Raw genomic sequence first — 19,991 nt, forward strand, 5'->3', positions numbered from 1 at the left:
TACAGGGCTTTTTTGTAGCAGGAACTCCTTTGCCTGTTAGGCCACACCCCTCTGATGCAGCCAACCCTCCTGGAGCTTACAGCAGGCGCTGTACGAAGAGCCCTGTACGGAATTCTAGCAGGACCTCCCTTTGCCTATTAGGCCACACATCCCCTGATTCAGCCAACCCTCCTGAAGCTTACAGCAGGCCCTGTACGAAGAGCCCTGTAAGGAATTCTAGCAGGACCTCCTTTGCCTATTAGGCCACACCCCCTGATGTAGCCAATCCTCCTGGAGCTTACAGCAGGCCCTGTATGAAGAGCCCTGTAAGGAATTCTAGCAGGACCTCCTTTGCCTATTAGGCCACACCCCCTGATGTAGCCAATCCTCCTGGAGCTCACAGCAGGCCCTGTACGAAGAGCCCTGTAAGGAATTCTAGCAGGACCTCCTTTGCATATTAGGCCACACCCCCTGATGTAGTCATCCTCCTGGAGCTTACAGCAGGCCCTGTATGAAAAGCCTGTAAGGAATTCTAGCAGGACCTCCTTTGCCTATTAGGCCACACCCCCTGATGTAGCCAACCCCCCTGGAGCTTACAGCAGGCCCTGTACGAAGAGCCCTGTAAGGAATTCTAGCAGGACCTCCTTTGCCTATTAGGCCACACCCCCTGATGTAGCCAATCCTCCTGGAGCTTACAGAAGGTCCTGTGAGAAGAGCCCTGTCAGCTCTTAGAGGGTTGATTGCATCAGGGGGGTATGGCCTAATAGGCAAAGGCCCGCCTAGAACTCAAAAGTGCAGCTGCGTCTTTCTTTCCTTTAAAACGCAAAAACAAAAACAAAACCTGTCGCGCACCAAATTGTGTCGGGTTGACCCAGTGCAAACCATCTTACGCTGCTGGTTTAGAGAACATATTCTCTTTTAAGGAAGATCGCCGGTCGGAGTACATGCACAGTTACGGAGGAGGGAAAGAAAAACGTACTGTTCGAAACACCCGGGGGGGGGGGAGGTGGGAGGGTCTTTCCCTCAGATCTCCGTGGACTCTATCCTCTCCAGGCGGGAGGGAGTCCACGTCTTTTTGTCCTCGGCGTGCGGCGGGGTGGCCGCCTTGCTGCTCATCTCGTTCAGGCGGTGCTCCAGCATCTGGTTCTTCTGGTACATCTCCACGTAGTTCAGCTGCAGCTGCTTCTTGCTGTACTTGATGACCTTCTCCTTCTCCTCCTGCCACGTGCGCCGCTCCTCCTCAAAGTCCACGACCTGCTGCTCCCGCTGCTGCCGCTCGGCCTTCAGCTCGGCCTGCAGCCTCTCCGCCTCCTTCTTCAGGGGCCCCCCAGGCTCTCCTCGGCCTGCCGTTTCATCTTGGCCTCGTCGCTCTCGCAGCCCGGGGTGTCCCTTGCGAGCTTCTCCGGGAGCTCGGCGTCCGGGTGGCCCCGAGGTCCCCCCAGGCTGGTCAAGGTCTGCTTCAGGTCGGAGACCTCCAGTTCGCACTGGGCCAGCTTCTCCCTCAGCACCTGGACCTCGCCCATCTTCCGCTGCAGCTCGCCCTCGCAGAGCTCCAGGCTGACGCTCTTGTTGCTGTAGGAGTCCTTCAGGTTCAGGAGCTGCTCCTCTTTCTCCCGGAGGAAGCTCTTGCCTTCCTTCAGCTGCGTCCGCAGCCCGACGATCTCGTTCAGCTTCTGGGAGACGTCGGCTTGGGAGTCTTCAGCTGCTGCTTCAGCAGAGAGATCTCGCCCGCCTTCTGGCACACCTGGAAGACAAAGGACGCTGGGGAAGAAACAGCTCCGAACGTAAAAATCTCATCTAGGTCACCCTTTTTTTTTTTATCCCTCTCCCCTCCGAGGAATGAAAATTACCTCACGGGGTTGCTGTCCTTGCCAGACAGCAACCCTGGAGAGCCAGTCTGGTGTAGCGGTTAAGTGGGCGGACTCTTATCTGGGAGAACTGGGTTTGATTCCCCACTCCTCCACCTACAGTTGCTGGAATGGTCTTGGGTCAGCCAGAGCTCTCTTATCTGGGAGAACTGGGTTTGATTCCCCACTCCTCCAATTGCAGCTGCTGGAATGGCCTTGGGTCAGCCATAGCTCTCTTATCTGGGAGAACCAGGTTTGATTCCCCACTCCTTCACTTGCAGCTGCTGGAATGGCCTTGGGTCAGCCAGAGCTCTCTTATCTGGGAGAACCAGGTTTGATTCCCTACTCCTCCACTTGCACCTGCTGGAATGGCCTTGGGTCAGCCATAGCTCTTATCTGGGAGAACCGGGTTTGATTCCCCACTCCTCCACTTGCACCTGCTGGAATGGCCTTGGGTCAGCCATAGCTCTCTTATCTGGGAGAACAGGGTTTGATTCCCCACTCCTCCACTTGCACCTGCTGGAATGGCCTTGGGTCAGCCACAGCTCTCTTATCTGGGAGAACTGGGTTTGATTCCCCACTCCTCCACTTGCAGCTGCTGGAATGGCCTTGGGTCAGCCAGAGCTCTCGTAGGAATTGTCCTTGAAAGGGCAGCTGCTGGGAGAGCCCTCTCCAGCCCCACCCACCTCACAGGGTGTCTGTTGTGGGAGGAGTATAGGAGAGTGTAAGCCGTTCTGAGACTCTGATTCAGAGAGAATGGCAGGGTGTAAATCTGTGGTCTGAGAGCCAGTTTGGTGTAGTGGTTAAATATGCGGACTCTTATCTGGGAGAACCGGGTTTGATTCCCCACTCCTCCACTTGCTCCTGCTGGCATGGCCTTGGATGAGCCATAGCTCTGGCAGAGGTTGTCCTTGAAAGGGCAGCTGCTGTGAGAGCCCTCTCAGCCCCACCCACCTCACAAGGTGTCTGTTGTGGAGGGGGTGGGGAGATGATTTAGGAGACTGCAAGTTGCTCTGAGTCTCTGATTCAGAGAGAGAGCGGGGTATCAATCTACAGTTGTCATCTTCTACACCAAACTGGCTCTCATATGTGGTAAAAACATCTACTATGGCCCTAAAGTAAAGAGTCTTTGCTTGGCTTTGTACAAAAGCAAAAAGATCAGGGGTGTCAAACATGCAGCCTGGGGGGCCAAATCAGGCCTTGGAGGGCTCCTATCAGGCCCCCGAGCAACTGGCTATTGTCTGCTTCCTTCTCCCTCTCTCTCGCTTCCTTCTGCATCTCAGCTTGCTTTGCAAGGCCTGCTCAATTGCACAGCAGAGCTACTGAGCCAAGTCTCTCTTCCTTCTATTGGCTGAGGATCCTGGTCCTCTGTGGAAGGAAGTAAAGAGTCAGAGCTTCCTTTGCCCAGTTCCCTGGACCCCATGGGAGAGATACAAAGAAAGCACATTTAAAACCAAAGAGTACTAATGTTTTAAGCATGTTTTAAGTTTTTTTAAAAAAAATCTTTAATTCTGTTTGTGTCCTCCAGGGTCTCAAGCTGAGGTTTTTCTGCTTCCCAAGCAGATGCTCTACCACTGAGCCACCATCCCTCCCTGCTCTCCAGGGTCTCAAGCTGAGGTTTTTCACGCCTACTTGGCCTGGACCCTTTTTAGTTGGAGATGCGGGGATTGAACCTGGGACCGTCTGCTTCCCAAGCAGATGCTCAACCACAGAGCCACCATCCCTCCCCTGCTCTCCAGGGTCTCAAGCTGAGGTTTTTCACGCCTACTTGGCCTGGACCCTTTTTAGTTGGAGATGCCGGGGATTGAACCTGGGACCTTCTGCTTCCCAAGCAGATGCTCTACCGCTGAGCCACCATTCCTCCCCTGCTCTCCAGGGTCTCAAGCTGAGGTTTTTCATGCCTACTTGCCTGGACCCTTTTTAGTTGGAGATGCCGGGGATTGAACCTGGGACCTTCTGCTTCCCAAGCAGATGCTCTACCACTGAGCCACCGTCCCTCCCCCCATCTTCAAGAACAAGGGTTGTGCGCAGCCCACGTGGGGCGGACCGCGTTCTGCTCTCACCTCCCACTTGGTTTCCTCGATCTTGGGAAGGAACTCGGCCTGCTCCTTTTTGAACGCCACGAACTTCTTCTCCAGCTCTTCCCGCTGCTGAAGGAGCTGCCCCACGTCGTCCTGGAGCTTCTTCTTCTCTTGCTGGAGCTTGAAGATCTGCAGCTGCAACGCCTGCTGAGCCCTCTGGCCTTCTTGGAGACCTGCTGAAGTTTGTTGGCGTAGTTTTGCCGGAGGTCCTCCATCTCGCGCTCCCAGATCTTCTGCTTCTCCTCGAAGACCTGGTAGATGGCCGCCTCGCTCTTGTCTAGGTTCCGCCTCATCTGGAGAACCTCCTGCTCCTTCTCCCACAGCCGGTCTTCCAGGTCTTGGATGATGTCGTCCGTGGAAGGAGAATGGAAAGGCATCGTTTCACTGAGATGGTTGAGCCGCTGAAGGAGGAAGTGCTCTTGCTGGAAGGACCGCACCGCTGTCTGAGGTAGATATCCCCGTTGTATCCCACGATGCTCTTCTCCGCGTACGTGGTGCCGATGCGGTTGATGTGGCTGGTCGAGGCGCTCATCGGGCCGATGTGCTGGCTGTAGCCCGTGCCGTAGGTGGGCAAGCTCGTCAAGGAGTTGCGGCCGGAATCGGACAGGCCGCCCGCTTGGTTGGTAGTCCTGTTAAGGCCTGGCTTTTCCAGGCCGCTTTTGACAGTGGAAGGGCTATTGCTGTGGGTGTGATTCAAAGTCTTGCGGTTCTCCGTGATCCCGTTGCTCTGGGGCGGGCACAGGTTCTGCATGGAATGGAAGTTTTTCGGAACTACTGGCTTAAAGGCTGAAGGTCTAACTAAGGGCTCGTTGCTCTGGAAGAAGAAGGAGAAGAAAGCAGTGCAGCAAATTAAACCACGTCATGCACATTCCTGAGTGTACAAGGGCGGAGATAAGTGGGCGTGAAGAAGAAGAAGACTGCAGATTTATACCCTGCTCTTCTCTCTGAATCAGAGACTCAGAACAGCTTACAATCCCCTTTATCTCCTCCCCCCACAACAGACACCCTGTGAATTGGGTGGAGCTGAGAGGGCTCTCACAGCAGCTGCCCTTTCAAGGACAGAGTCTCAGAGGGGCTCACAATCTCCTTCATCTTCCTCCCCCACAACAGACACCCTGTGAAGTGGGTGGAGCTGAGAGGGCTCTCACAGCAGCTGCCCTTTCAAGGACAACCTCTGCCAGAGCTATGGCTGACCATTTCAGCAGCTGTAAGTGGAGGAGTGGGGAATCAAACCCAGCTCTCCCAGATAAGAGCCCACACACTAAACCACTACGCCAAACTGGCTCTCTAACTCATGTATTTTGACTTATGCTTACTTATGTTTGGGGAACCGCAGAGCAAGCTTAGCATGGAGAAAGGTCTCAGGTTCGATTCCTGGTGCCTCCAGCTGAAAGGATCAGGTCGTAGGCAATATGAAAGACTTAGCCTATGTCTCTGGAAAGCTGCTGCCAGTCTGAGTAGACAATATTGACTTTGGTGGATTGAGGTATAAGGCAGCTTCGTGTGTTCATATGAATGGTCATAGCTCAAAGGCACACCATCCGCACTGCCATCAGAGAACATCTGGGGTTCTATACCGGGATTGTCACTTCAAAAGGACCTCAGTTGGCAGGGCGACCTTTGAGAATCACTGCCATTCACAGGAGGTTAGGCTAAGTGGATCTAATTGTCTCACTCAATGGAAGGTACCTTCTACCTGAAAGTGCAGCTGGCATACCAGTGGTAGCTGCAAAAAAAAATCATCCCCCCCCTCTTCCACGCACAGAAATCTTCTGTGGGATCTTTTATTTATCCTTTATGTCTTTGCCTGGGTATTAAAATCATAGGAAGAGGCCATCCTGACTGTCCGGTCCCTCAAAGATGTTCATCTGGAGGGTAAACAAGACAGGGCCTTTTTGGTGACAGCCCCAATAATTGTAAGACAGCCTCCCCAACGAGGTGCACCTGGCCCTCTAGCTTCTGCTCATTAGCAGGCAGCACAGAATGGTTTCATTTAGGGCAGCATCTTATTAAAGCAGTCCGAAACGGCGATTTAAAATTTTGGTTTTATGTGCTTTACATATGCCATTTTATGCCTTTCACTTATATTGTAAGCCTCCTGGAGCAACGTAAAGAAGAAAGGCAGTTCACCAATGTTTTCTATAAACAGCTGCCTGAAGTGTATCACATTCTTGTCCAAACGTTCCTCAAGGAAAGTCAGGTGGTGTTCGACTTTCATACATTTTACTGCATGGATATTCTTTTGTGATACTATAGCTATATATCCACAGTTTTCCAATGTATTCCTCTTTTAGAATAGTGTGTCAACAATGTTTTTTGTATCGACATACCCAAATAAGGGACATTGACTGTTTATCTGTTTGGTGTAGTGATTTAAGTGTGCAGACTCTTATCTGGGAGAACCGGGTTTGATTCCCCACTCCTCCACTTGCACCAGCTAGCATGGCCTTGGGTCAGCCAGAGCTCTGGCAGAGGTTGTCCTTGAAAGGGCAGCTGCTGGGAGAGCTTTCTCAGCCCCACCCACCTCACAGGATTCTGTTGTGGGGGAGGAAGGTAAAAGAGATTGTGAGCCGCTCTGAGACTCTTCGGAGTGGAGGGCGGGATATAAATCCATTATCTTCATCTCCCTCACAGGGTGTCTGTTGTGGGGGAGGAAGGTAAAGGAGATTGTGAGCCGCTCTGAGGCTCTTTGGAGTGGAGGGCGGGATATAAATCCAATATCGTCATCTACCTCACAGGGTGTCTGTTGTGGGGGGGGGGGAGGGAAAGGAGATTGTGAGTCGCTCTGAGACTGAGATTCAGAGTGGAGGGTGGGATATAAATCCAATATCATCATCTTCTTCTTCTTCTTCTTCTTATTTCATTACATATACTAATCCACTATTTTAATGCATAAAATGGCAGACTAGAATGATGTTTTTATATGTGTGTTACATGTTTAAATGAAGCCCCTGAGAATCTTATGCCCTCCTTTTAACCTTGAGCAGACTCTCACTTATTGCAGGATACTTAATGGACATCAATCTGCTATTCTGGCGTTTATTACTGTTTTTGTTGTTTTAGCCCAGAGGACACAGGTTGGCACTCGCTAGGCACCGGATTGTGATTCTTTTAAACGGCTAAGGGACATTTCCATGATTTTGCATGCTGATTAAGAACATCAGAGAAGCCGTGTTAGATCAGGCCAATGGCCCCTCCAGTCCAACCCTCTGTGTCACATAAGAACATAAGAGAAGCCATGTTGGATCAGGCCAGTGGCCCATCCAGTCCAACACTCTGTGTCACATAAGAACATAAGAGAAGCCATGTTGGATCAGGCCTGTGGCCCATCCAGTCCAACACTCTGTGTCACATAAGAACATAAGAGAAGCCATGTTGGATCAGGCCAATGGCCCATCCAGTCCAACACTCTGTGTCACATAAGAACGTAAGAGAAGCCATGTTGGATCAGGCCTGTGGCCCATCCAGTCCAACACTCTGTGTCACACAGTGGCCAAAAAAAACAGGTGCCATCAGGAAGTCCATCAGTGGGGCCAGGACACTAGAAGCCCTCCCATTCTTGCCCCCTCCCAAGCACCAAGAATACAGAGCATCAATGCCCCAGACAGAGAGTTCCAACAATACACTGTAGCTAACAGCCACTGAAGGACCTGTTCCATTTGTTTATCCGATCCCCTCGAAGCTGGCTATGCTTGTAGCTGCCACTTCCTGTGGCAGTGAATTCCATGTGTTAATCACCCTTTGGGTGAATATGGCAACACTGTGTATTCATTTCAATAACTGTCAAATACCGCCCCCCCCCAAACCCCCCATTCAGCCACCTGCAAAACACTGCAAATTCACTGCCCGCTTTCTCTATCTTTAGGACTGCTCGCCATTCCATCATACTGTCTGACGAAGTGTGCTTAGAGCACACCAGAGCTTCCATTCTGAATAAAACTTGGTTGGTCTTCAAGGTGCGACTGGACTCTGCTTTGTTCTTTTGTGGTACTGGGAGGCTAAACGAAAAGGTTTGTCTCAGGGTCACCTGCTGAGCTTCAGCCAAATGCATCGGGGAGCTGAGATCAGATGCCCGAGTGTGTCGTTGAGCCACAGAAAGCAACAGCAAGGGTCACTGATATGGCTCGGGGCTGTAGGCAGTGGCGGGCTGGATCAGGGTGTTCAGCTTCCCGATGGCAAGTGGGCCCCTATTGAAGCGGGCGCCCTTATACATTAGACAATATGTTAAAAACTTAATGATCTTTTAGTGGCTTGAAAATATAACACAAGTTCCAATATTATTACTGTAATGCGACGAAAATTTACGTTGCATTAATCTCTGCCCCGTGGCGCAGAGTGGTAAAGCTGCGGTACTGCAGCCCTAAGCTCTCCTCGTAACCTGAGTTCGATCCCGGCGGAAGCTGGGTTCAGGGAGCTGGCTCCAGCTGGCTCTATTTCCACAAAGACATGCCTCTCTCTCTCTCTCTGTATATACACACGCACAAGGGAGGACATGTAAGAATAAGGTCCTTTTAAAAAAAGTGAACTGATATATGTTGTATGCGATATTCTTTTTACATTTCATTCACCGGTATGTTGAAACTAATGATGATAATAAAAATATAAAATCAAATCTCTGTATTATACCCTACGGGTTTTTCCCTGCAGCCCTAAGCTCTCCTCGCAACCTGAGTTCGATCCCGGCGGAAGCTGGGTTCAGGGATCTGGCTCCAGGTTGACTCAGCCTTCCATCCTTCCGAGGTTGGTCAAAGGAGGACCCAGCTTGCCGGGGGGTGGGGGGGGGGAAGCGTAGAGGACTGGGGAAGGCAATGGCAAACCACCCCGTCAAAAGTCTGCCGTGAAAATGTTGCGAAAGCAACGTCACCCCAGAGTCGGAAACGACTGGTGCTTGCTCAGGGGACTACCCTTTAAAATATTTTAATGACTATGACCCGGGAAGCTGAGAGTGGCAGGGCCTGGGGAGGGAGAGCCTGCTGCGCCCCTGACGGCCCCTTCAAGGACAACCTCTGCCAGAGCTATGGCTGACCCAAGGCCATTGCAGCAATTGCAGGTGGAGGAGTGGGGAATCAAACCCGGTTCTCCCAGATAAGAGAGCTCTGGCTGACCCAAGGCCATTCCAGCAGGTGCAAGTGGAGGAGTGGGGAATCAAACCCGGTTCTCCCAGATAAGAGAGCTCTGGCTGACCCAAGGCCATTCCAGCAGCTGCAAGTGCAGGAGTGGGGAATCCAGCCCGGTTCTCCCAGATCAGAGAGCTCTGGCTGACCAAGGCCATTCCAGCAGCTGCAAGTGCAGGAGTGGGGAATCAAACCCGGTTCTCCCAGATCAGAGAGCTCTGGCTGACCCAAGGCCATTCCAGCAGGTGCAAGTGGAGGAGTGGGGAATCAAACCCGGTTCTCCCAGATCAGAGAGCTCTGGCTGACCCAAGGCCATTCCAGCAGCTGCAAGTGGAGGAGGGGGGAATCAAACCCGGTTCTCCCAGATCAGAGAGCTCTGGCTGACCCAAGGCCATTCCAGCAGGTGCAAGTGGAGGAGTGGGAATCCAACCCGGTTCTCCCAGATAAGAGAGCTCTGGCTGACCCAAGGCCATTCCAGCAGGTGCAAGTGGAGGAGTGGGGAATCAAACCCGGTTCTCCCAGATAAGAGAGCTCTGGCTGACCCAAGGCCATTCCAGCATCTGCAAGTGGAGGAGTGGGGGAATCAAACCCGGTTCTCCCCGATAAGAGTCCGCACTTAACCACCACACCAAACTGGCTCTCTACACCACATTGGCTCTCTCTTTATTACATAGTGTAATCTGAAGCTGGTCACCTGGGACTTTTCAGTTTAGGAAAGAAATGGCTTAATGGGGAGACATGATGGAGGTTTAGAAAATCTTGCATAGGGTGTAGAGAGGTTGACAAAGACACATTTTTTTTTCTCCCTCTCCCCAAAGGCTAGAACTTGAGGGCATCCAGATGAAGCTGATGGGCGGTAGGTTCAGGACGGACAAAAGGAAAATATGTCTTTACACAGAGAGTGATTAAAAAGTGGAATTCGCCGCTATGGGAATATAACAGCTTCAAAAGGAGATTCCATAGATGCATGGAGGATAAGTCTACCAAAAGCTACTAGCCATAGCGACTGAGGGGACCTCCACATTCAGAGGTGCTAAATCCTATGAATCCCAGAGGCAGGAGGCAACATCAGGGGGAAGGCCTCGGCCTCCCTGCCCGCCCTGTCTTTGGCCCTCCAGAGGAACTGGCTGGCCACTGTGTGAGACAGGAGGCTGGACTAGATGGACCCTCACTGGTCTCATCCAGCAGGATTCTTCTGATGTTCTTATGAAGGCTTCAGTCTCTCTGCCCTGTTGTTGGCCCTCCAGAGGAACTAATTGGCCACTGTGTGAGACAGGAGGCTGGGACTAAATGGACCCTCACTGGTCTGATCCAGCAGGGCTCTTCTGATGTTCTTATGAAGGCCTCAGCCTCTCTGCCCTGTTGTAGGCCCACCAGAGGAACTGGCTGGCTCCTGTGTGAGACAGGATGCTGGACCAGATGGACCATTGGTCTCATCCAGCAGAGCTCCTCTTACTTTCACCAACATCTGAATTTGACACCCACACCACTACACCACACCACACCGGCTCTCACTGCATCATGACAGACAGCATCTCACCTGGTCCAGTTTACCAGAGACTGGCAATATCTTTGGTGGGTTACTGGATTCTCTGTACTGGGGAAGAGGGGGCATGTTTTTCTCGTTGTTGGCCGCCACGTTCCCGCAAAGGTCCGTCTTCCCCTTCTCGCTCTTGCGCAGGTCCCCGTTGATGTATATCGAGTTGGAGATCTTCTCTGTCCTGTAGGTCTTCTCCTCGCCGGAGTAGCGGTTGGAGATCTCCCGGGTGGAGTAGCTGTTCCGAGAGCCGTCGATTTGCCGGCTGTTGTTCTGAGTCCGGGTGCCCACGCTCTTCATGGCAAACTCCTGCTCGTTGGAGACACCGCTGCCCACGCTTCCCATAGTGCCTTGGGAGGCGGGCTCGGAGACCCTGGACTCGAAGGAGTGGAAGGATTCCTGGCTGTGGTAGCTGGGGTCACTCAGGACGGAGATAGTCTCTAGTTTGGCCATGGCAAGGGATTGGCGTTGAGGCACAAGTCAGTGGCACTGGAAGAGAAGGAGAGGCACAAAGTGTTACAAAGAGGAGGGAATCAAGTGGGCAGCCGTGTTGGTCTGCAGCAGCTGAACAAAGAAGAAGTCAAGTTGTACCTTTAAGATCAACCCATTTTTATTTAGAACATACGCTTTCGGGTTCTCTTAAGCACACTTCATCAGACGAGGAATCCAGCACAGTGAGCAAAGCCATACAGAGCTGAGCAGAGCCATACAGAGATGGTAGGCAGTGGCCCAGAATGCAACATGGTGCAGATTTAAGAACCAATGACAGTGAAGTAAAATTATCTGGTAGGCAGGGGTTGAGAATGTAAAAGGGTACAATGACAGAATAGTAAAATTAACAAACTGAGCCAACCTTTGATCTGAGTAGCAGGAGCATGCGAAAGCAACAAAACAGCAGTATGCAGTAAAATTAACAAACTGAGCAATTTGTTAAGTTTACTGCATCTTGCTGTTTTGTTGCTTTCGCGTGCTCCTGCTACTCAGATCAAAGGTTGGCTCAATTTGTTAATTTTACCCTTCTGTCATTGTACCCTTTTACATTCTCAACCCCTGCCTACCAGATAATTTTACTTCACTGTCATTGGTTCTTAAATCTGCACCATGTTGCATTCTGGGCCACTGCCTACCTGCTATGTATGGGTCTCCTCAGCTATGTACAGCTTGGCTCACTGTGCTGGATTCCTCATCTGACGAAGTGTGCTTAAGAGCACCCGAAAGCTGACGTTCTAAACACAAATGGGTTGGTCTTAAAGGTGCCACTTGACTCCTGCTTTGTTCAAAGAGGAGGGAAGGAAGAGGAGCCCGCTTTATTTAATTTGATTTATATCCCGCCCTCCCCGCCAAAGCAGGCTCAGGGTGGTTCACAACATAAAATCACGACAGGCAATTAAAATCAATAAATATTAAAAGTTACACATTCGACAGTTAAAACAGAATATTAGTTTAGTGCTATTTCAGCGGCAACGGCATTTCTTCAAATTCCCTGAGATACAGGCACCGTTGTCAGTTAAACGCAAGCCGGAAGAGAACAGTCTTGCAGGCCCTACGGAACTGCGCAAGGTTCCGCAAGGCCCTCACGTCCTCCAGCAGTCGATTCCACCAGCGGGGGGGCTGCGATCGAGAAGGCCCTGTCTCTGGTGGTTTTTAATTTGGCCTCCTTTGGCATGGGGATTACTAGTAGATTTTGTGATCTAAGTACCCTCTGGGGAACGTGTGGGGAGAGACGGTCCCTAAGGTAAGCAGATCCTAGGCCATACAGGGCTTTGAGGGTAATAACCAGCACCTTGTAACGAATCCGATATACTACTACGTGGCAGGAAGCAAAAAAGGGTGCAAGAATAGCACCATTCGTGGCTCAACAAGGGAAAGCAGAATACGTCTTGCTGGGCAAAGAGAAGGGGAAAGCCCTGGTTTGAGACAGCTCCTGTTTGCCTTTAGAGCAGGGGCTTCCCCGTCAGGAGCACATTCAGTCTGTGCTGAGAGCGCTGCGCTGCCTGCCTGTTGCATACCGAATCCGTTTCAAGGTCCTGCTCTTAACCTTCAAAGCCCTATATATGGCCTAGGACCTACGTAGCCGCGGGACCGCCTTGCCCCACGTGTTCCCCAGAGAGCACTGCGATCAAGCTCTCCAAATCTTCTGGCTGTCCCTGGGCTAAAAGAGGCCAGGCTTAATTCCATCCCAGCAAGAGCCTTCTCGGTGGCGGCCCCAATACTTCGGAACGCCCTCCCAGAAGCCATCAGGGCCCTGCGGGATTGATCGCCGTTCCACAGGGCCTGCAAGACTGAACTGTTTCGGATGGCATGTGACATCTTAACGGGAGAGGGCGGCCACCGCATCTGGATCTATCGCGCTTTAGTACTAACTGCCCAGGATCTGTGCGTGTGAGAAAGAAAATATTACATGATTTGCCTGAAGTAGCACCATTGTCACTTATCTGATTGTTTTACTGTTTTAATATTGTTTTTGTTTACTGTCTATTTTATGCTGTTAGCTGCCTTAAGTCTGTACAGAATGAGCATGCTTCGGCGGGGAGGGCGGGATATAAATGCAAAGAATAAATAAATATAACGTAAAAAACCATGCAGTTTGGGGGCTGAATCAGGCCCCCGGAGGGCTCCTATCAGCCCCCCGAGCAACTGGCTGTCATCTGCTTTCTTCTCCATCTCTCTTCTGCATCACAGCTTGCTTTGCAAGGCTTGCTCAGTTGCACAGCAGAGCTACTGAGCCAAGCCTCTCTTCCTTCATGCAGTTTGGGGGCTGAATCAGGCCTCCGGAGGGCTCCTATCAGGCCCCCGAGCAACTGGCTGTTATCTGCTTTCTTCTCCATCTCTCTTCTGCATCACAGCTTGCTTTGCAAGGCTTGCTCAGTTGCACAGCAGAGCTACTGAGCCAAGCCTCTCTTCCTTCATGCAGTTTGGGGGCTGAATCAGGCTCCCGGAGGGCTTCACTCAGGCCCCCAAGCAACTGGCTGTCATCTGCTTTCTTCTCCCTATATCGTCCTTCCTTCTGCATAACAGCTTGCTTTGCAGGGCTTGCTCGGTCGCACAGCAGAGCTACTGAGCCAAGCCTCTCTTCCTTCTATTGGCTGAGGTTCCCCCCCTCCAGTCCTCTGGGGAGGGAGGGAAACAGCCAGGGCTTCCTTTGCCCAGTTCCCTGGACCCCATGGGAGAAATACAAAGAAAGCATCTTTAGGAGCAACGAGTGCTAACTTTTAAAGCATGTTTTTTAAGTTTTTTAAAAATATACATTTGTGTTTGTCTGCGTTCTTTATAAAATGTACATCTCTTCTACCTAATCATAGCTAATCACACATGGCCCAACCTGACATGGCCTGGCCCAACAAGGGGTGTTTTTACTTTCAGTTTGATCCAGAGTTTTAGAGTCTTCAAATCGCCTGCCACTGTTCCGCTTTAATTATTTTCCTTTTACATTTAAGCGTTTCAATTGGGGGGGGGGGTGTCTCTGATCAGAGGGCAGCCAGAATACCAGTGCTTAGTTAAATGTATACGATGGCTTGGAAATCGTGTCAGTACTGCAAAAACAATACATATTTAAATTACTAGATGAGGCAAGCAATGATACTTAAAAATTTCAAGTGCTGTCAGTTCTCAAGCAAATTACTGCGCCTTGTGGCGGCTTTTGGAGGAGTCTTTTAAAATGCATGAAAACTTCTACGAGTTTGAAACCAGATCAAAACTAGTGTGGAGAAAAACGTTGCAGCAGCAGCTCCAAAACTCATCTCACCGAAACAAATGTCGATGCTTCGGGCAGCAATGATGTAAAAACAGTTGTGAGAACATCAAAGATTTCAGGTTTTCACGGCTGGTAACATCATTCGGGTTTGTAGAATCTTTTGGGATCAAGTGCCGTGTTCTACTGGAGAAAGTTTTCCTCCCAGACGTTTCGTTCTCAGCTGCGGAGAACATCTGAGCGCCTGCTCCGGCTGCAATGCCACTGAGGATGTTCTCCGCAGCTGAGAACGAAACGTCTGGAAGGAAAACTTTCTCCAGTAGAACACGGCACTTGACCGAAAGATTCTACAAACCCTAAAGTTGTGAGAATGTTTGGTAATGTAAAAGGTGAGTTTCCAGTGCGGTGATAGAATCACAAACTGTCAGTGTAAAAACACCCAAGGTCTCATTTATGTCGGATCTGGCCCTCATAACAAATTAGTTTGACACCTCTGCTCTAGGAATCCCCCCCCCCCACCAGAGAGCACAGAGATTGGAGGGACTGAACCTGGAACTTCCTGCGGATGCTGTGCCACCAAAGCATCGCCCCTTCCCCCAGGACTCCCCGCTGCAGCCTCACAGATCCTCGGACCGAATGCTGGAATTCAGAGGCCGACGAGAGCACAGTTTTGACAAAAGCGACACCTTCAAGCCTGCACAACACGACAACCCTCATGCAAGAAGCCGGACTCGCACAAAGCGAGAACAGAGTGGAGCCAGGAGAGCGTCGCAGCCACAGGCCACAGAAAAATCACAGTCGAAACACAGCAATCCTGCACCTTCATGCTTTTCACCCAGCGTACAGACGCCGCCCCCGTATCACACCACGGCACAGTCACGGAATCGGAGACACACACAGCCACCCACCTTTACAGATCAGCAAGCGCTTTCTCTCTCCCTCCCAGAATAGCTCAGCAGTAAACCAGCACAGAGTTGGTGACCTCAAGACAACGACAACTGGTAGAATCGGCTCGTCCAGCTGTCTCCTCCTTTCTACCGTGTTTTACGAGTGAAATGTTAGGCGTGAGCTTTTCCCCACGTGACTGGGAAAATGCTCTTTCTTGAACATAGGTAGTAGCTATGTTGGTCTGCAGTGGAACAGCTAAATTTAAGACCAACAGTACCCTAAACACCAACTAGATCGGGGGGGGGGGGTGTCAAACATGCGGCCCAGGGAACGAATCAGGCTCCTATCAGGCCTCCGAGCAACTGGCTGTCATCTGCTTCCTTCTCCCTCTCTCTTGCTTCCTTCTGAATCTCAACTTGCTTTGCCAGGCTTGCTCAACTGCACAGGAGCTACAGTGTGAAACCTCAGTTTCCTCCATTGGTTGAGGCTCCTCCCACTCCTGGTCCTCTAGGAAGGGGGGAGAAGAGCCAGAGCTTCCTTTGCCCAGTTCCCCGGATCCCCTGGGAGAAATACAAAGAAAGCACCTTTACGACCAACAAGTGCTAATGTTTTAAGCACGTTTTCTTTTAAGGTGGGTTTTTTTTTTCAGTTGTGTTTGTCCGTGTCCTTTAAAAAGTTTATATCTCTGCTACCTAATCTTCAATAGCCCGACACAGCCCAGTCAGGCCCGACAAGGTCTCATTTATGCCAGATCCAGCCCTCATAACAAATGAATTCGATACCCCTGAACTAGACATTTGGGGCATGAATTTTCGAGGTGAAAGCATTCTAACGAAGTATCTAACAAAGGGAGTTTGGATTCTCGAAAGCTAATATATCCAGAATTTTGGGAACTTCTTCAATACCTGTAGAAAACAGCAAGAATCCAACAGCACCTTAAAACCTAACAACATTTGCGGCAGGGGAAACCGAAAGCCCCTATATCAGGGGTCCCCAACAAATGTTCTCTCTAAGCTGCGGAGTCTTGTGAGCAAAAAGGCAAGCAAGGCAGTTGGCTCCCTTCCTGGAGCAGGACGACCTGGCAACAGTGATCCATGCAACGGTCACCTCAAGGTTGGATTACTGTAACGCCCTCTACATGGGGCTGCCCCTGTGCCGAACCCGGAAGTTGCAGCCAGTGCAGAACGCCGCAGCTCGGCTGTTATTAGGGCTCCCTAGACGGGAGCACATTCAGCCGGGCCTCCGGGGACTGCACTGGCTGCCAATAATATACCGAGTCCGGTACAAGGTGCTGGTTATTACCTTTAAAGCCCTATATGGCCTAGGACCTGCCTCTTAGGGACCGTCCCTTCCCATATGTTCCCCAGAGAGTACTGCGATCTGGCTCTCAAAATCTGCTCGTAATCCCCGGGGCAAAGGAGGCCCGCTTGAAATCAACCAGGGACAGGGCCTTCTCAATCACAGCCCCTTGCTGGTGGAACCAGTTACCGGAAGAGGTCAGGGCCCTGCGGGATATTGGACAGTTCCGCAGGGCCTGTAAGACAGTCCTCTTCTGGTTGGCTTATAAATGACCGGCACCAAAATACTGAAGGAAGTCTATAGATAGCACACTGTTGGATTGATGTATTGATATTAATGTTTTAATTATTTAAATTGCTATTGTATTTTTTTGTATTTTAATGTTATTGTATTTTAATTTTGAATTTTATTGTTAGAACTTTTATGCTGTGAGCCGCCCTGAGCCCACTTCGGTGGGGTAGGGCAGGATATAAATCAAATCAAATAAATAAATAAATAAAAAATCTGCTTTGTGAACTACTGTCATTAATGTTGTGAGCTCCTGGCATTAAAGTTGTGAGCTACTGCATGAATTACTGTGCTCTGGGGCCATTTTTCCTGAGGGGAGACAAAAATGTGTGAGCTGGACGCTAAAAAATTGTGAGCTAGCTCATGTTAACTCAGCTTGGAGGGAACGTTGACCCCCAGGCCGTGGACCGACACCAGTCCGTGGCCTGTTAGCAACCGGGCCGTGCAGGGCCTTGCCGACCCCACCCCACCCCCGCAGCGCCTCCTCCTCCCGTAATTCCCCGGAAGGGGTAGTGAAGCACCGCCTTCCCGGGCATTTTAAAGGCTGACTCCCCTCCCCCGCAGGCGGCCGGCCGCTCCTACGCCCCTCTGGCGTGCTCACGATCGGCGCTGGGGGTAGCAGCAGTGAGCGGCCCGCTGAAAAAGCAGTGCCACCCTTGCCTCTTCCTCAGTTTCTTCAGTGGGAGGAGGCGAGGGCGTCGCCACTTTTTCAGCGGGTCGCTCGCCGCCGCTGCCCCCAGCGCCGATTGTGAGCATGCCAAAAGGGCATAGGAGCGGCCAGCCTCCTGTGTTTTCCCCCAACAATTAGCTGATAGGCGGAGGGGGGGAATCAGCCTTTAAAGAGCCCAGGAAGGCGGCGCTTCACCACCCCTTCCCGGGGTCTAGGGGGCGGGGAGGGGGGGTGAATTTGGTGCCCCCACCCTGCTGGCCCCGGGGCCGTGGTGGGCAGGCCAGCCCTGAGGCCAGTGCCTGGTGCCAAAAAGGTTGGGAGCCACACAACAGTGGAATAGTAGTGATTGCGTAGTCTACGTCGTGCTGGAATAGAAAGGAACAGGCTTATTCCCAATTGCTGAGGTTTTTTGGTTGAGTATATAATTTTAAAAAAATAAAGGGAACTCTCGCCATAAGGTGAGAAATTCGTTGGTGGTCAATTTCGTGCTTGGCCATATAATTATGCCCCCCTTAGGTGGAACAGAGAATGTGCGTTTTGTGTGTCGATGTGGGTCTACGCATACGTGTTTTGTGTGTCGATGTGCGTGGGTAGAAACAGCCACCTAGAACACACAATGACATAGCAGGTTGTAACCACACACAAGCAACAGAGTCGCACGGATTTCTCGGATGTCATGCGGCCGGCGGGAAAATTCGTCAAGTGACGAGAAGCACAGAAGGCAGACCATAATAACCTTTGTAAGTTCACAAGTCCGCCAAGGACAGCATCGGCGTTTTCAGGGGGCGGCGTTCGTCCGTTAATGTGTTAATCTGTGAGGAAGACACCCCAAGTCTTTTATTCTAGACCTGCTTTGGGTAGAAATGTAAGCACTGAAATTCGTAGACAGGAAAAAACAAAATCTCAACAAGAGACTGACTAGGAGACAATCAATAGTCAAGAGCAGGGCGTTTTTTTATAGTAGAAACTCCTTTGCATATCAGGCCACACCCCTCTGATGTAGCCAATCCTCCAAGAGCTTACAGCAGGCCCTATACTAAGAGCCATGTAAGCCAGGGGTATCAAACATGCGGCCTGGGGGCCAAATCAGGCCCTCGGAGGGCTCATCTCAGCCCCACAAGCAACTGTCTGTCATCTGCTTCCTTCTCCCTCTCTCTTGCTTCCTTCTGTGTCACGGCTTGTTTTGCCAGGCTTGCTCAATTGCACAGCAGAGCTACTGAGTCAAGTCTCCCTTCCTTCTATTGGCTGAGACTCCTCCTCATCCTGGTCCCCTGTGGAAGGAAGTAAAGAGTCAGAGCTTCCTTTGTCCAGTTCCCTGGATCCCATGGGAGAGATACAAAGAAAGCATAAGAACAGAAGAGAAGCCATGTTGGATCAGGCCAGTGGCCCATCCAGTCCTACACTCTATGTCACACAGTGGCCAATATATGTGTGTATACACACACACACACACACACACACACACACATATATATATATACTGTGACTAATAGCCACTGATGGACCTCTGCTCCATATTTTTATCCAATCCCCTCTTAAAGCTGGCTATGCTTGTAGCCTCCACCACATCCTGTGAATTCCACATGTTAATCACCCTTTGGGTGAAGAAGGACTTCCTTTTATCCGTTCTAACCTGACTGCTCAGCAATTTCATCGAATGCCCACGAGTTCTTGTATTGCGAGAAAGGGAGAAAAGGACTTCTTTCTCTACCTTCTCCATCCGATGCAGAATCTTGTAAACCTCTCTCATGTCACCCTGCAGTCGACGTTTCTCCAAGCTAAAGAGCCGCAAGCGTTTCAACCTTTCTTCAAAGGGAAAGTGTTCCAAACCTTGCATCATTCTAGCACATTTAAAAACAAAGAGTGCTAATGCTTTAAACATGTTTTAAGGGTGTTTTTTTTTTAAAAAAAGCTTTAATTCTGTTTGTCTGTGACCTTTATAAAGTATATATCTCTGCTACCTGATCTTAAATAGGTACACACACAGCCCAGCTTGACATGGCCCAGCCCGACAAGGTCTTATTTATGTCAGATCCGGCCCTCATAACAAATGAGTTCGACACCCCTGCTTAAGCTCTTGGAGAACTGGCTACAGAAGTGGGATGCGGCCTAATATGCAAACTAGTTTCTGCCACAAAAGAAGCCCTGAACGATTCCCGAACGCACAGCTGTGCTAAGAGGAGACAAAGGTCAACATGCGTCGAAAGGAAAATCCAACCACCATATGGGATGGATCGATAGCTAAGCTGTCCTTCAGGACGAGAAAGCCCCGCCCAGCCGCAGCATCGATTTCTACCTCCAGCGGATGCACAGATAAGGACATCAGGCAGTGGGCGGGACAAACACTTGCCATAGATAACAGAATTGCAGCTATGGAAGCCGCCATAGAGGCTATCTGGCCCAACCCCCTGCTCAATGCAGGATCAGCCCCCAGAATCCCGGAAGTGTTTGTCCAGCTGCTGCTTGAAGGCTGCCAGGGAGAGGGAACTCGAAGCCTCTCCCGGTAGCCGATTCTGCTCTTGAACAACTCTGCCAAAAATAAAAAAGTTTCCCCCCAATATCCAGCTGTCACCTTAAAAAGGTAGTCCCCTGTGCGA

At 50.8% G+C, this 19,991-nt stretch overlaps 1 protein-coding gene across 1 annotated transcript; it reads right to left on the reverse strand.

The window, feature by feature from the left end:
* Positions 1-1,002: 1,002 nt before the first annotated feature.
* LZTS3 (leucine zipper tumor suppressor family member 3) lies at positions 1,003-18,157 on the reverse strand. Its single transcript, XM_060247192.1, is given in 8 exon segments — positions 1,003-1,299; positions 1,302-1,678; positions 1,681-1,723; positions 3,890-4,068; positions 4,071-4,283; positions 4,286-4,721; positions 10,562-11,047; positions 18,131-18,157. Coding segments are annotated over 7 exon segments (1,995 nt in total). The 5' UTR covers positions 11,012-11,047; positions 18,131-18,157.
* Between the last annotated feature and the right edge of the window lie 1,834 nt (positions 18,158-19,991).

Source organism: Heteronotia binoei, chromosome 9, assembly GCF_032191835.1.
Source record: "Heteronotia binoei isolate CCM8104 ecotype False Entrance Well chromosome 9, APGP_CSIRO_Hbin_v1, whole genome shotgun sequence".
In the NCBI taxonomy this organism is placed as follows: Eukaryota; Metazoa; Chordata; class Lepidosauria; order Squamata; family Gekkonidae; genus Heteronotia; species Heteronotia binoei.